The 15,355-nt window shown below is 25.5% G+C and overlaps 1 protein-coding gene across 1 annotated transcript in view; it reads left to right on the top strand.

The window, feature by feature from the left end:
• The window catches only part of LOC101241118 (uncharacterized), a 74,903-nt gene extending 59,854 nt beyond the window's left edge, over positions 1–15,049 (top strand). The window contains exons 15-19 of the mRNA XM_065807763.1: positions 11,857–11,990; positions 12,110–12,163; positions 12,303–12,419; positions 13,015–13,137; positions 14,282–15,049. Coding sequence (XP_065663835.1) covers positions 11,857–11,990; positions 12,110–12,163; positions 12,303–12,419; positions 13,015–13,137; positions 14,282–14,440 — 587 coding nt within the window. The 3' untranslated portion in view covers positions 14,441–15,049. The remainder of the gene's footprint in view (positions 1–11,856; positions 11,991–12,109; positions 12,164–12,302; positions 12,420–13,014; positions 13,138–14,281) is intronic.
• Positions 15,050–15,355: the final 306 nt, after the last annotated feature.

The following is a 15,355-nucleotide window of genomic DNA, read 5'->3' as shown; positions in this document are numbered from 1 at the left end:
GACAAGAAAGTTTTCTATGCAATCTTTAATTTTTTGAGTATACAACATGAGTTCATAAGATGTTATGATTTAGTATATAATATAATGAATTTACAACAAATCACATTATTTATTATTCAAATCTTGAATACTTATTATTTGCAATAGATTTTTTAAATTGGATGTAAATCCTGTTAGTGTATTTTACAAAAACAGTGCTCAATGTTCAGAACAGAACATAGAAAATAGAAAGTGCTCAATGTTCTTAAAGAACAAGAAAATAGAAAGACTTCTTGACGATTCTGAAAAAAGAGAGACTGGCGGCGTATATATATATATACTATATATATATACTATATATATATATATATATATATATATATATATATATATATATATATATATATATATATATATATATATATATATATATATATATATTTATAATACTTACATCTGTATATTTGATCAAGAGGCAGACTGACTTTCTTTGCAATACACACTTCCCAACAAGTTCTTAAATGTAACTTTATTGATTGTAAATTGTTTTTTATCAAAATTCATCAAATCTGGACCTATATCCATAATATCAGGATCACTTTCTCCATCATGAAAAATAATGTTGTTGTTTTCTAGATGCCACCAAACTCCTTCACCACATAACATAAAATCACTTATTCGCTTAAGGTGGAATTGTAATTCTTTTTCATAAATAGAAAATTTTGTATGTTCTGATGGATCTAAATAATTAAATAAATTCTTGTTATTGTTAACAATTACTTTATTGCAAACATATATATATATATATATATATATATATATATATATATATATATATATATATATATATATATATATATATATATATATATATATATATATATGTATTAATTAGTATTGATTATAGTTGAACACATTTTATTGTTACCTGTTGCTTTACTAAACTTTATTATTTTAGAAATTGAGCATAATTTTGATTTGTTAAAATTGATATCTTCTAAAAGCTTTTGTTCAGCTTGGATTCGAATGATACTTCTTCAAGAAAACTGGAATCAATACGCGATAACAGGCGTATTGATTCCAGTTTTCTTGAAGAAGTGTTCAAACTAATTTGCTTGATTTTGCTGAACATCTGCTCTTTATTTTCAGTTTGCATTGAACTAGGTGAAATAATGCGTGCAACTTCTGGTAAATGTGTTGTGATTGAATGATAATATATACCATACAGTTTATTCTTGGTGATTTTATTAGGACTATTTTCTATCACTAAACGACAAAGAAGGATGTGTTGAAATGCCAAGCTATATAATCGAAGGATTACCTTTGGTGACCTTTGTGATGGTAAATATACAGACTTGACTAGCTCTATAATATTCTGCAAAATATTTTTACATTTGGTGTGCAGATCTCTTTCAAGGAATCATATACAACAATTGTAGATAATCTATAATCAGTCCCTCGCACATTACCCTTTTCACCAAAGCATAATTTAAGGCAATCTTTGAATAATTTTTTTTCTGAAGTTTTTAGTCTTTATATTTCCAATAAATATAATTTCATATCTATTCTGTCAGAGGTAAAACCTGTTTATTTAATTTACAATAAAATTAACTTAAATTTAAGTTAAAATTTGTTTAATATACAAGACTTGACATGTAACTTAATTAAAAGCAATGTTACTTTACTTTTTTTTCTTCTCTCTTTTATTGATATGATATTATGCGAATAAACAATTGGAATATCTGTAAATTGGCTAACATTACAGCCACATAAACATGGATAATGGCCACCATGAAGATTTCCGGCTTCAAATTATATTTCTGATGATCACCTAAATAATAAAACTTTATTCAGCAGTTCATATCTTAATTTACTAAATTTAATTTAGTAAATTAAGATATGGTCATATCTTAATTTACTTAAGTTACTTTAGTAAATTAAGATATGACCTTTATGATACCTAAGTAAAGTACACCTGGAAAGATGGTATCATTCTCTCCAAAAGATTGCTATTTCAAATTATTGCTTTTTCAAATGCTTTTTTTTATCTATTAAAAGTTCTTAATTTTTGTGGAAAGTATAAAAATGTATTAAATTTAAAAATAAAAAAAATTATTAAAATTAAATCGATTGTCATGTTCCAATTTCATTTAAAGTGTTGACTTGCCCTGCTTTTATTTAACTAAAATGTAAACAATTACAACATTTTAATATTATTAAATTACTGTGAAAAAATTGTAAGACGTGGTGAACTACTTTCCCTTCAATATTTAGGGGAATGTGCAAATCTTTAATGTTTTCTAATCTAGTTTCTATATAAGATAATTTCCCTGCAATTGTGTCATTTATGCATCCAAATATGTCTAAATGAGGCGTTTCCACTAGTTCTTGAACGTTATAACAGTTACCAGTTAGTGAAAACATTTCTCTGTCATTATAGTAAAGTTTCTCATCATAAATTGATTTAACAGTTAGTAATAAATGACCCGAGTTTAAAATCGAAGCATGATCTTACCAGATTATCAAATTTCTTCTATATATGCTTGTTGGATTTTCTCTAATGATTTTTTATGATATATGATCTTCGAAAATCATTTTGCGTATTTCATACAATGAAATTTTTCTGCCTGAAATAGAAGATAAGGACGTTTCTAATTTTCCAATCTTATTAATAGCAATGGTTAGGCATTTTTTCTGTTCAATCAATGTTCCTAAAATATATTTTCCAGAAGTGATATTTTGATTTAAATCCTTTTTAATCTTCTTAAATGATCGTGGGATTGGTACAGAGATTCCACTACCTACATAGAAAGATTTCTTCTTGATAAAAGTCTATAGTTTATAAACTTCTTATCGTGACAAGTCAAACGAAACTGTGTTTGTTATTTTCAAAGTTTAACCTTTTTACTAATGTAGGCAATTACTTAACTACTCTAAGGGGCTTTACAGGATATAAAATGTAGGAATTTTTTATTCCAGATCTAATAAACCACGAGAGGGAGTTTATAAAAGGGTGTATTGGTATAAACCATAATCTCCTTCTCAACAAATCGAGATTTACTAGATTTTTTTAAAGGTCGACAATTTTTATAGTCTATTTGGACTGAAAGTTTTTACTTTTATCAATGACCAATATATGTTTTCTAATTTTTAAGTTCGATTTTTACTGTTTGTTTATTTAGTTTAGAGATATAGTTTAGAGATATAGTTTTTTTTATTGATAAAAAGTAAAAATTAATAAATGGGGGGGGGGGGAGGATTTTTTAATAAGCTTTAGGAGGGAAAATTTTCCGAAAATTATTAAATTTAGATATCAAAAATTAACTACATTCTACAAATAAACAAAATGAACATTTTAATAGTCTATTCTAGTGCATTCTTGTTACGGGGAAAAAATTTCTTACATCTTATTGCGATGATAAAAATTGAGTGCGTAATTAAATTTATCTATTAAGTTTACCTGATATTTATTTTATATGTTTACCTGATAGCTTATTGAGTTTTCTTCTCATTCTAATTTTATTAAGTTTAGTACCGCTAAAGGTGTTTATATCAACATTATTTTGTTCTAAGAACTCATGAACAACCGTGTTACCGTTTGATCCCTGATTTTGTATTTCCTTGCCAGTGCGGAGAGATTAGTCTAAATTAATTGTTTTTAATTTGCATTTCTTTGCCAGAGCTGAGAGGTTAATCTAAACTAATTATTATTTTTAATTTTATATATTTTATTTTATTTTGTATGCAGAAACTTTTGGTAATTTGTTTATTCCATTATATTGATCTACATTATTTATTTAAATTAGAGCCTTTCTTCATCTCCTGTACTTCATTTAACATATTGACTTTGTTAAAATCAATGTTGTCCGGATTTGGAGAATGTCTTTTTCTCTTTTTGCCAATAACATTGCCTTAATAGTTATTTAAATAAATTGAAATTAGACAAATTTAGATATAGAAAATTAAATAATAAAGTATAGGTATAAGAAAATCTTATTTAGGTCACACCAATGATAACCACAATGATTATGTATAAATAAATAATAAAAAAGGTAGTTTCTCATATCATTCCATTGCACTTACTATTAACAGACGTCGTTCGTTTAACTGCATCTTGTTTAGATTCAAAGTGAAGGCTTGTGCGAATTTTTAAATAGGCTGACTTTGATTGACGAACACCAAACAAAATATTAGTGTCTTTGCTATTCTTTTCCCAATGACTTTTAATATTCGCTTTTAACTTTTGGTGGGACTTTTGTAGTTGATTTTTTTTATCTGCAGAAGATAACTTTTTAGTCAAATTAGTTAAAGGTAACTTTGACAAAACCTATAGAAATGATGTGTCATAAAAAGAATCCCAAGACTTGTTGATGTTCACCAAGACCAATTGGCATGTTTCTCTCATGTAAGTAAGCGAATTTTTAGTAAAAGGAGTATCAACGCTTGAAATCTTGGTAGATAAATTGTTTTTCACTTTAGCGTTAGTTGTGAAAATATTGGTAATATCACTAGGCGGTGATTGTGACTTATTTGGCCGATGGTTTACCAAGCCGGGAAAAGTATTTACTGGGTTTTCATCATTTTTACATAAACTACAACCATTAAGTGTATGTTCTTTTTGTATGAAAAAATTTAATTCATTCCATACATATTGAGAATAACGTTTTGTAAATTTATTTATTTCGTCACCACACCATCAATATTTTTTTAGAAATACTGCCAAATCATGGGATTTTTTGATGGAAATATTTTTCGTCCATGTGAATGTGCTGGAATTGACTATTAAAATGTTCATACCTTTTGCGTTTCATAGTATAATGGATTTCTTCTAACCCTTTTAATACTTCAGCTCTCATATAAAAACACTCAATAACTTCGGCCATATTGATAAGAAATTACTTGCATCAACTTAGTTAAATCTATATTTAAGCTAATAGATTACCAAAAAAATTGCTTACAATTAAGCACTGTATTAGCCGCAAAAAAGAACATTAAAAATTGAATGATCAACATGGGCGTATTTAGGACTTTGTCCAGGGAGGGGGAGTGTTGTCTGACCCGATAAGAAAGAAAAAAGTTCCCGTTTTTTTTTAGATAAAACCACTGTTTCATATGATCATTTAAAATGTTTTTAGAATAAAGGTTATTAGATACTTTGTTAATAAATATATTAAATAGATATAAAAAAACTCAAAAAAAAAATGTTGCAGTAATATAACATAATTAGTAACAACAAGTAACATTTTAAAAATTTTTTTAATTTTATCAATATTATTTTGAAGTTAGACATTTCTTAGGGTAGTAGTTACACCGTTTACCCCCCCCCCCCTTTGAATATGCCTGTGATGATCAACACTGTATACTTAAACTAAATTAATCTGCGCCATTATTCATCATTGTTTTTAATAACTCAATCAATTTTTCTTACAACAGCTGTATCTTAGTTGCTATTTTGCTTATATATTTTGTCTCATATCATAAACTTTTAGTGATTCTAAATCAATTGACTGGATGATTATTGTTAAAACAAAATGAATAAAAAATTATGATAAATTAAATAAAGATAATATCAATACAATCTAAATACAAAAAAAATTTATTATTAGAATCTAAACTATTACTCCAATAATATCACAAAGGATGTTTACAAAACCAGTCGCATAGGTTTTTCCAATTCATATTGATGTATATAAACATTCGACAATTACCATAATCTTTAAACTTATTTAGCTGCTTTTAATAAATTTATGTAAATTACTTGTTAATTCAACTAATGTCCATGCATTTGTTGTCATTGATTTATAATGTAATTCGAATAATAATTTTAGTATAAAAGAATTTAATAAATCGATTTCTATTTCTTCCAGACAAATTGGTTAAATTCATTATGTGAACAGTCTACTAAAGACTACTGCTGATTTTATTAATTTATTTATTTTTAATCTAAATCTTTTTCTTTCTTTCAATATTTTCATTCTTGTTAAATAAACCATTTTCTTTTTCTTCATTTTCTCCACAGTTTTATTTATCTTTACTATACAAATTAAACATGCTATCAATCAAACTTTAATTTGTTGTATTTAAGCAGGATTCATCCTCCTATAGTAAAATAATTCACATTTCTATATAATTATAAAATATACTTCTAAATAATTTTTTTTTAGTTATATAGTAAAAGCATTGTAAAATAGTAATTGATTTCTTTGACCAGAAAGTTCCATCAACTACATTAAAAAATATAATGTAAATTATGTTAGTGTATTTTACAAATAAAGTGCTCAATGTTCTTAAAGAACAGAGTAATAATAAATTAGTAAAAAACACTTATCTAACTTTTTTCTTCAACTTGAAGTTTCACCATTGCTGGATCATCAGGAAGAGTTCTCTTTTGATGATGATCCAGCAATGGTGAAAGCTTGATCAATGGTGAAGCTTGAAATGATGCAATGGCAATGGTGAAAGCAATGATGAAAGCTTGATCAATGGTGAAGCTTGAAATGATGATCCAGCAATGGTGAAACTTCAAGTTGAAGAAAAAAGTTAGATAAGTGTTTTTTACTAATTTATATATATATATATATATATATATATATATATATATATATATATATATATATATATATATATATATATATATATATATATATATTAACTCTATTATTATATATAAATTTATTAAAAATAATAAATTTATATATATAAATATATATATATATTTATATTATATATTATATATATATATGTATGTGTATATATATATATATGTGTGTGTGTGTGTGTGTATTTATGTGTATATATACATAATGACCACATGCTCCATTTTGTTTATTACGAATAACTTCCACCGACAGATACCATTCTGTTTATGCGGCTTCAAAAAGCCTTTCAAAACAAAATCGCTAAGTATTACCAAGTTCTTGACACTTCAGTGTTCGTCGTTGAAAGAAATAATCAAACGTCGGATTTGCTACCCTACCTTCTGAATCAAAGTATGAAAAAACAATATAGTTCAATATCGATGTCTTAAGGTTGTAGATAACTAGAAAAGTTGTGCTTAACAATTTAAACTCTTATTTTTTGAAACATTCATCTTTTAATTTAAGGACAATATGTGTCATCCACCATACTTTTTCAACTTAGCCCAACTTTTTCTAAGTATTATTCAGCTCAGACACCAAATTTTCAAAAACAGTTTTTTTTAAAAAGAAATTATAGAAGTGAGTTTCAGTAATGTAGCTACCTAATAATCATTTTTAACAAGACACCAACTTGAAGGTTTTGTCTATCAACTCAAAACATCACAACAACATTACATAATGACTAACAATAACACCATTTGTCATTTTTTATCTTAGTTGAAAACAGATACTGCTACTACATATAGTATATATAAATATACAGTGGCTTACTTTGAAAAAAGTCTACAACTTGTTCCTCAACTAAAGATAAACAAATTTATCTCTATATAATTTCTATATAATAAAATATTAAGCTAAATATCTCAGTATCGTTTACAAATCATCTCTTTATATTTATTCAATAGTTTTATATAAAATAAAATGATTATTTAAACCTTCTCTGTTTTAAACCTTCTCCATTTTTTGATTGCGCCTTTCTAAAATTTAATCTAAATTGAAGTAAACGAAAGAAATGAAACTTACTTAGACAAGACAGTACAACAGATTTTTAGTGGTTTAAGAGTACAGTTAGCACACAAATCAAGATGCATAAATCAGATAAATTTTTAATATTTTAATTGAGGAGTTTTTATTACCAGTGGATTAAATTAGATGACCGCAAGGTAGTTTTACAGTCATTTAAGAATTGATGCTCATATCATAATACAAAAATCAGTTAATCTTTATATTTATATTTGAGCCTACTACCTTATTATTTTATTATCAGATCCAGCAGAACTAAGAAGAGGACATAATTTTAGCAAAATTATCAAGAGAGTTTAAAATTTTCCACTTGAGATGAGACAATATGTTTCATATATTTCTTAAATCGTGTCAATTTTATAAATACAATAATATAAATACAAAAATTCAAAACAAACACAATTTAAGCAAAAAAGCATTATTATAAAAGTTTTCTTATACTACACACTATTCTGTATCGAAAGCTATACAAGTGGGTTTTTTACATTTGGATATAACATATTTGTTTATTGATTTATTATATTATATTAGATGCTATGCAATAAAGCTGCGCTTATTTTGAGAACCCATCTGAAAATTGTTGATTGGTATAAGAGTTGCAATTGGTATAAGAGTTGCAATTGGTATAAGAGTTTATAAAATGGTTTGTTTTTCGATTATATGCATAAATTCGGTAGATCATTGGTTAAATGTGTATCATTTTGCAAATGCTCAAATCCACCCCTTAACACAATATATTTTCAATTTTTTCAATCTGGCCATATATATTTATAGCAAAATATATATATATAGCAAAAAAGACTTAATTGCTAAAATTAAATTTTAAAGTTTTTTCTACCTACTTAAAAAGATTATGTAAACAAAAAAACAAAACAAAAATCAATGACATCATGTACTAAAACTCATAGGAATAAAATGTGCTTTAATAAATTATCAAGTCTGTATATTGTTGGTGTATATTATGAAAAATTTTTGGCCTATAACAAAACGGAAAAAATTATGAAGTTTATCAAGTCTGTATATTCTGGTGTATATTATGAAGACCTTTAACAAAACGGAGAAGGCAAGCTTTGACTAAAATGAAAAGTTTAGTTTTTTATTGTATGCATTTTAGTGCAAATGAATTTAGCGCGCATGTTTTTTTTTATCATTCTCTTTAATATGGACACAACATGTCTCAGATGTTTGGGATCCCTTTAATAACATAAGTATCTCTATCATGACATATGCGCAACAAGTATTTCCTGGTATTTTAGTTTTCAAAAATTTTAGGCTTTTTTAAAAATTCTCTCACTTTCGGTTGTTATAGTGTATAATATCTTTATATGAAACTTCAAAAGTGTTTTATTTTGTATTTTAAAAAAATCAAAAAACATTAAAAAAAAATTACAGTGTTAGAAGTTGAAGGACTTTTAAAGCTAAGCGCCTCCTAACAGCGCTTAGCTTCAGAATCTCTGCAAGCTAATCACTTCAGCTATATAGGAGTGTTGTCTGAAGAAAATTTTAAAACTTTATAATGAACAAAAGACTTTATATAACGGCTAATAAGCTTTTTTAAAAATTCTCTCCTTTTTGTTTGATATAGTGTGTAATATCTTTACATATGTTATGTACATAATATTTATAAAACTTCAAAAGTGTTTTATTTTTTATTTGATAAAAATCAAAAAAGATTTAAAAAAATAAAGTTTCTAGTGGTAAGACCACTACAACTTTTGACCATGGTGTTTAGCTTCAGAAACTCTGCACGCAAACTACTTAGTCCTATAGGCATGACAAAAATTTTAAAACTGTTTAATAAACAGAAGACTTTATAAAACGGCAAATAAATGCTATAAATCAAAATTAAGAAGTTATTACTACAATGCAATTTTCAAGTAAACATAAAATTATAAAACATGATATATGTTTTAACATTACATAGTTTGAAATTTACATAAGCTAGATAATTGCTTACACTTTTGTTCACAATTTCTTATAAAAAAAAGTACCATTCTCATCTTTACCTCGGTTGAAATACTTGCCAAGGGTTCACTGTCAAACAGGCTCAAAGGAGCACTACTACTACTACTACTGCTGCTGCTGCTGCTGCTGCTGCTGCTGCTGCTGCTACTACTACTACTTCTTCTACTACTACCACTACTACTACTACTACTGCTGCTGCTGCTGCTGCTGCTACTACTGCTACTACTACTTCTTCTTCTACTACTACTACTTCTACTAAAGCTATTAAGTTCAGCATTAATATAAAGAGATAAAATTCTCACAAATTTAAATGCTAGTGGTTTTAATCTTGTTTTTTAATCATGTAATCTGTTTTATAAACTTATCGGCATAAATGTTTATTTTATTTTATAAATTATGTAAATTTGTAATTTGATTTATTTTATTAATTTATAGGCCTAAAGTAAAGGTTTAAAAATAAATTTATAGGCTTTGATGACTATAAATTAAATAATTTCTTTTTGTTATATTATAATATAAGCATATCGCAAAATAAATAAAATATATATTTTTGTGCAAAAGTTGGGATAACTATATAGATCCATAAGTGATAGTGATGCTATGGTCATGGAATGTGATAATTTAGACATGGGTTTTGGTAATGATTTAATAAGTGGGTTTCAATAGCGATTTAATTTGTTTTGTGTGCATGATCTTGGTACCAAATTTCTGCACACTCAACATTTAGAGGTTGTCTATTTGGTTATCTGTTAAACAAATAGATTTTAAAATACTTAAGCGTCAGTTATATGTGAAAGAATTGGATTTTTTTCAGTGATGTTTAACCAAGTTTTAGATAAAAGTAATTATGCCACTGGACAAAATGAATAAATATTTAAGTTTACTTGATTAAAACTTAAATATATAAATATTTAAGTTTAAATAAAATTAAACTTAAATATTTAAGTTTGTTTAAGTTGTAACGTTGTATACTAACTATTAAAAAGTTATCTAGTGTTTTGAAATAACCCTAAATTATTCCACCAACAGCTTACACAGTTTAATTTTTTCTTTAGAATCTTTAAAACTATATATTTTTATCATGGCAAATTAAAAACTAAATCGTTATTTATGAACAAATTTCTCATAAAAATAAAATAATAAAATTGTTAACTCTACTAGGCAAAAATATTCAACAAAATCATTTTTATTAAGTATGCGGTATTTTAATTCTCTTAATGTTTTCTTTTATAAAAAAAATCTTCTTAACATTGAGTTGATCACTTTCCTTAACAATGTTGATATCATTATCAACACCATAGGTTTGGTGCTATTTTTCTTTTATTTTATGTTTAATGAAATAGAAGTTCATGTGGTTTTCATGTTCACTTTTAGACACAGTTGTGTCTGCCAGTGACAGGGATACTAACATTAAGAAAATTTACCAAATAAAAAACTAAATAAATGTAGTACTTTATAGTGATGTATTTTACTGTTTTTCTTTTTTTGACTTTTGATAATCAACTTAATAAAAAACTTTTTTTGAAAATTTAAATAACTTAATTTCAAATTATTGAAATCAACTTTTTCAAATGTTCAAAAAATTGAAATTAAATGTTTTCAAAATGTTTTTTGAAATTATTCTTTTGGTTTTAAATGCAAGAATGGTTTTATTAACTGCATGGCCTTAATAATAGATGCTAAGTTATTTGACAGTTACTTCATCAAATTGTTTGACATTTATTTGACATTAACTTCATCAAATTATTTGACATTTATTTGACATTAACTTCATCAAATTATTTGACATTTAATTAGCATAAACTTCATCAAATTATTTGACATTTTTTATTTTGCTTTAATAATGACGATTATGTTTTGCATAAACTTTTATTTAAGATAAACCAAGTAAATGAAAACTACAATAATGTTTCACATTTATGTTTTTATAAATAACGATTATATATTTGTTCAAATATTTATTCAAATTCTTTTTTTAATTCTTTTATAGGAAGTTTTTACATTAAAACAATTTTAAAAAAATAATAATGAATAATATTTTAGTGAAGAATAAATTAGTTTAGAATAATTAAAAAAATAATTAAGTGCAAAAAAATAAGCATAACTATTTCATTAAATCATCTATTTATAATATCCTTTATTTAATTTTTTGTTGTTTTGGTCTGTATTTTTAAATAATGTTTATTATGATTATGCTATTATTAATTTTATCATTTTACAAGTTAAAATATTTTAATTTGAAAAATTCCAGGTAATCATGATCTCAAATCAGTGAATCTTGATATGTTACGAAAGAAAATGAGCATTGTCAGTCAAGAACCTGTATTGTTTGCTACCACCATTGCTAATAATATTGCTTATGGTGTAGATGCTAGTCAAGATAAAGTAGGAGTCTTTTTTTTTTTCTTACTTGCTTCAAAAAAGTGTCTGTGTTTAAGTCAGTATTTTAAAAATTGAATATATATAAATATATATACACACCCAAACAAACACACATTTTTTAGATAGAAGTAGCAGCTAAACAAGCCAATGCTCATGATTTCATTATAACTTTTGAGGTAAATATTATTTTGATTTTAAAAATCCATATTTTATATGTAATTTTATAATATATATATTTTTTTTTTTTTAATAATTTGTAATTATCATTACTTTTTTTATATACGATTTTATCACTTTAAAAAATCAAATAATTAGGAAGGTTATAACACATTTGTTGGTGAACGTGGAATCAAGCTTTCAGGCGGACAAAAGCAGAGAGTGGCTATTGCACGAGCACTTCTTATGAATCCTGATATTTTACTTTTAGATGAGGTATGCCTTTTCAGTTATGTGTTGATAAACGTTCATGTATTACTAAAGTACAAATGCTTTAAATAAAATACATAAAATGTATAATAAAAAATAAAGATTTTATTAACTTTTTAACATCAATCAAAAAATAATTTGATTAATGTTAAAAAGTTAATAAAATCTGAGCTGTAAGAATAAATTAAAAACGTTTTTTTTTTTGTTGAAAAAATGCAAAAATGTTTATTAGGATTCGTCTATAGTCCTTTACAACTATTGTTCAAACCTATATGTGAAGATCTTAAAATGTGTACACAATAATATTTTTTTGACCTTTGAAATAATTCAACATCACGTTTTGTTACTTTTAAAAATGTTTGCTATTCAACTTCCTCCCCCCTTGTATTAAGCACGTGAGAGTATAATTAAGTTTAAAAAAAAGTTATTGATATTTTTCAAAATCTTTTTTGTCAAACAGTACAAATTATATTAATGTGAAAGCGCATTTACAAAATATTCCAAGCAATATGAAATTTTTAAGATTTTGTCCTTTTTTTATTATTATTTTATTACCATATTTTTAACCACTTCATTTATTTCAAGTTTGTGCTTTACTTAGGCTACAAGCGCTCTTGATTCTGAAAGTGAGCATTTAGTGCAAGAAGCTATTGATCGAGCTATGATTGGAAGAACTGTGTTAGTTATTGCCCACAGGTTATCAACAGTGCGCCACGCATCTCGGGTATAATTTTTTTATAATTTTGTTTTTAAAAGCCTTAATAAAAATGTTTTTAACTTCAATAGCTTCTCAGGTAAATATTCTAGAGTTTTGCAGTTTTTATGCAGATTGGCAGCAAAATGCATAACATGAACATAACATGCACTACATGGTTGACATTAAAAAAAATGGTAAAAGTTAAAAAAAAAAGTAAAAAGAAGTGAAAGTTGGTAGCAACACCAAAAAAGAGTCAAATAATTAAGTTTTATTATTAAATATGGTTGTATCATGAAAGTTGATGCTGTGAATATGTTTTATGCAAAAATAAAAGCACAAGATAAAAGCCTTAACTTAAATGAATGTGGACTTTACCTAGATTATGAACATCCTTATATTGGAACAATTCCAAACCGAAATAAATCGTGTGATTGAAAAGCTTGAAAAGAGATGAAATGCCCATACAAGATTAATTTTACTATACCAACTTTATTAAAATTAAATAACCATATTTAACCATAGATGGTGTTCAAATAAAAGATGTTGATGCAAAACTTAAAACTTATCAAACCTATTACATCCAAATTATGCTACAATTTAATTATATAATGTTTTTCCCCAATGTATATTACAATTTATGTTATCTCACTACACTTGTTACCAGATGTAATGAAATATATTTATGTTAACTCGGCACAAAATTAGCTCCAGATAAAATCAACCTTGATGTGTCTTAGTGGAATTTATTAATGGAGAAATTTATTATTACTATTTAGATTCATTTCTTAGCAAATTTGACTGACTGACTATAATAAAAAATGTTTTGGAAGTTTACATTTGTGTTTTTAGCAAATTTTTAAACCCTATATTCTGTTTACTGATTTCTTTTGTTTCCACCTTTGCCTTCCTTTCTTGAAGTATGAGTTAAAATATAAGGAAATTACAAGTTATGTAACAAAAAAATAAAAGTTTTTCAACTTTCATAAGGGTTTAGGTATGTTACTGCAAAAAGGTTTGCTATAAATTTTTTTTTTTTTTTCTTATTTTTGATATTTACAAAAAAAAAAAATTTAATACGTCTAGATAGTGCTATGTACTAATATTTATTTCTTGACTAGACAGGTGTTATATATTTTCTCATTGACTTTAATTACTGATTTGCATTTTTCAGGTTATAGTAATAAACAAAGGAGCCATAGCAGAAGTAGGTACTCACGATGAACTTATTCAAGCAAATGGAGTTTATAAAAAACTCGTACTTCGTCAACTTGAAAAGGGACCTTTACTAGAAGACGGCATTGATGTTGATGATCCGAATTTTAAAATTTGATTATTTAATAATGAACGAATCCTTTGCATGTTAAAATATCGCAAGTGTCCTATTTGAAAAAAAATGAAATCAAAACTTCGATTATTTATTTTAAGTTTCTTTCATTAGTGTATGCGTTTTTACATATTTTTTGCTTTTTAACTTTTTATCGTGTAAACACATCTTTATGTTGCATTTTTTCATATTTTTTTATATTTTAGCTTAACATTTGATTTCTTTATAAAAATATTTTTCTATCCAGATTGCATATATTTTTAGCAAAGGTATACTTAAAATAATTTTCTAACCTTCTTTTTTTACCGTGGGAATTAAAAGTACTTTTTTTGTAAACTTTAGGTGATTTTGTTCAAAAACTTTTTTAAATAAGTTTACAAAAGTAAGACGAAATTTTTAAAAAGGCTAAAGACGATCTTTTGAGTTTGTTTTGAAAAAGAATGTGTGTAGGTGTCAATATAAAATTATATCTGGACCTCGGAGATAAATTATATCAACTTGGTGCTGTTTTATAAAAATTGTTTAAATTTACTCTTCGAGAGCTTTTTAGTGATATACTAAACTATGTATTAGTAATTTTATATTAGAAGAAAGCGGGAAGAATACAACATTGTATATGATACGTTTATGTAATACAAACACACATTCATACATACATACATACATACATACATACATACATACATACATACATACATACATACATACATACATACAGAGGTGTGAAAATTATTAGACTCAACTAGGTTTTTTCAATAAAAATAGTTTTTATATTCTAAAAAGAATAAATTTAATGTAACTTTAAATTTGAACAATTTAAAGTTACATTAATACTTTGTATGCATGCCTTTAGCCTTAAGTAAAATTTCTATACGCTTTGGCATGCTTTCTACAAGAACTGGATATGTATTTTTTATTTCC

Source organism: Hydra vulgaris, chromosome 10, assembly GCF_038396675.1.
Source record: "Hydra vulgaris chromosome 10, alternate assembly HydraT2T_AEP".
In the NCBI taxonomy this organism is placed as follows: domain Eukaryota; kingdom Metazoa; phylum Cnidaria; class Hydrozoa; order Anthoathecata; family Hydridae; genus Hydra; species Hydra vulgaris.
The sequence above is the reverse complement of the archived record's forward strand: the minus strand, read 5'-3'. Positions and strand labels throughout refer to the sequence as shown.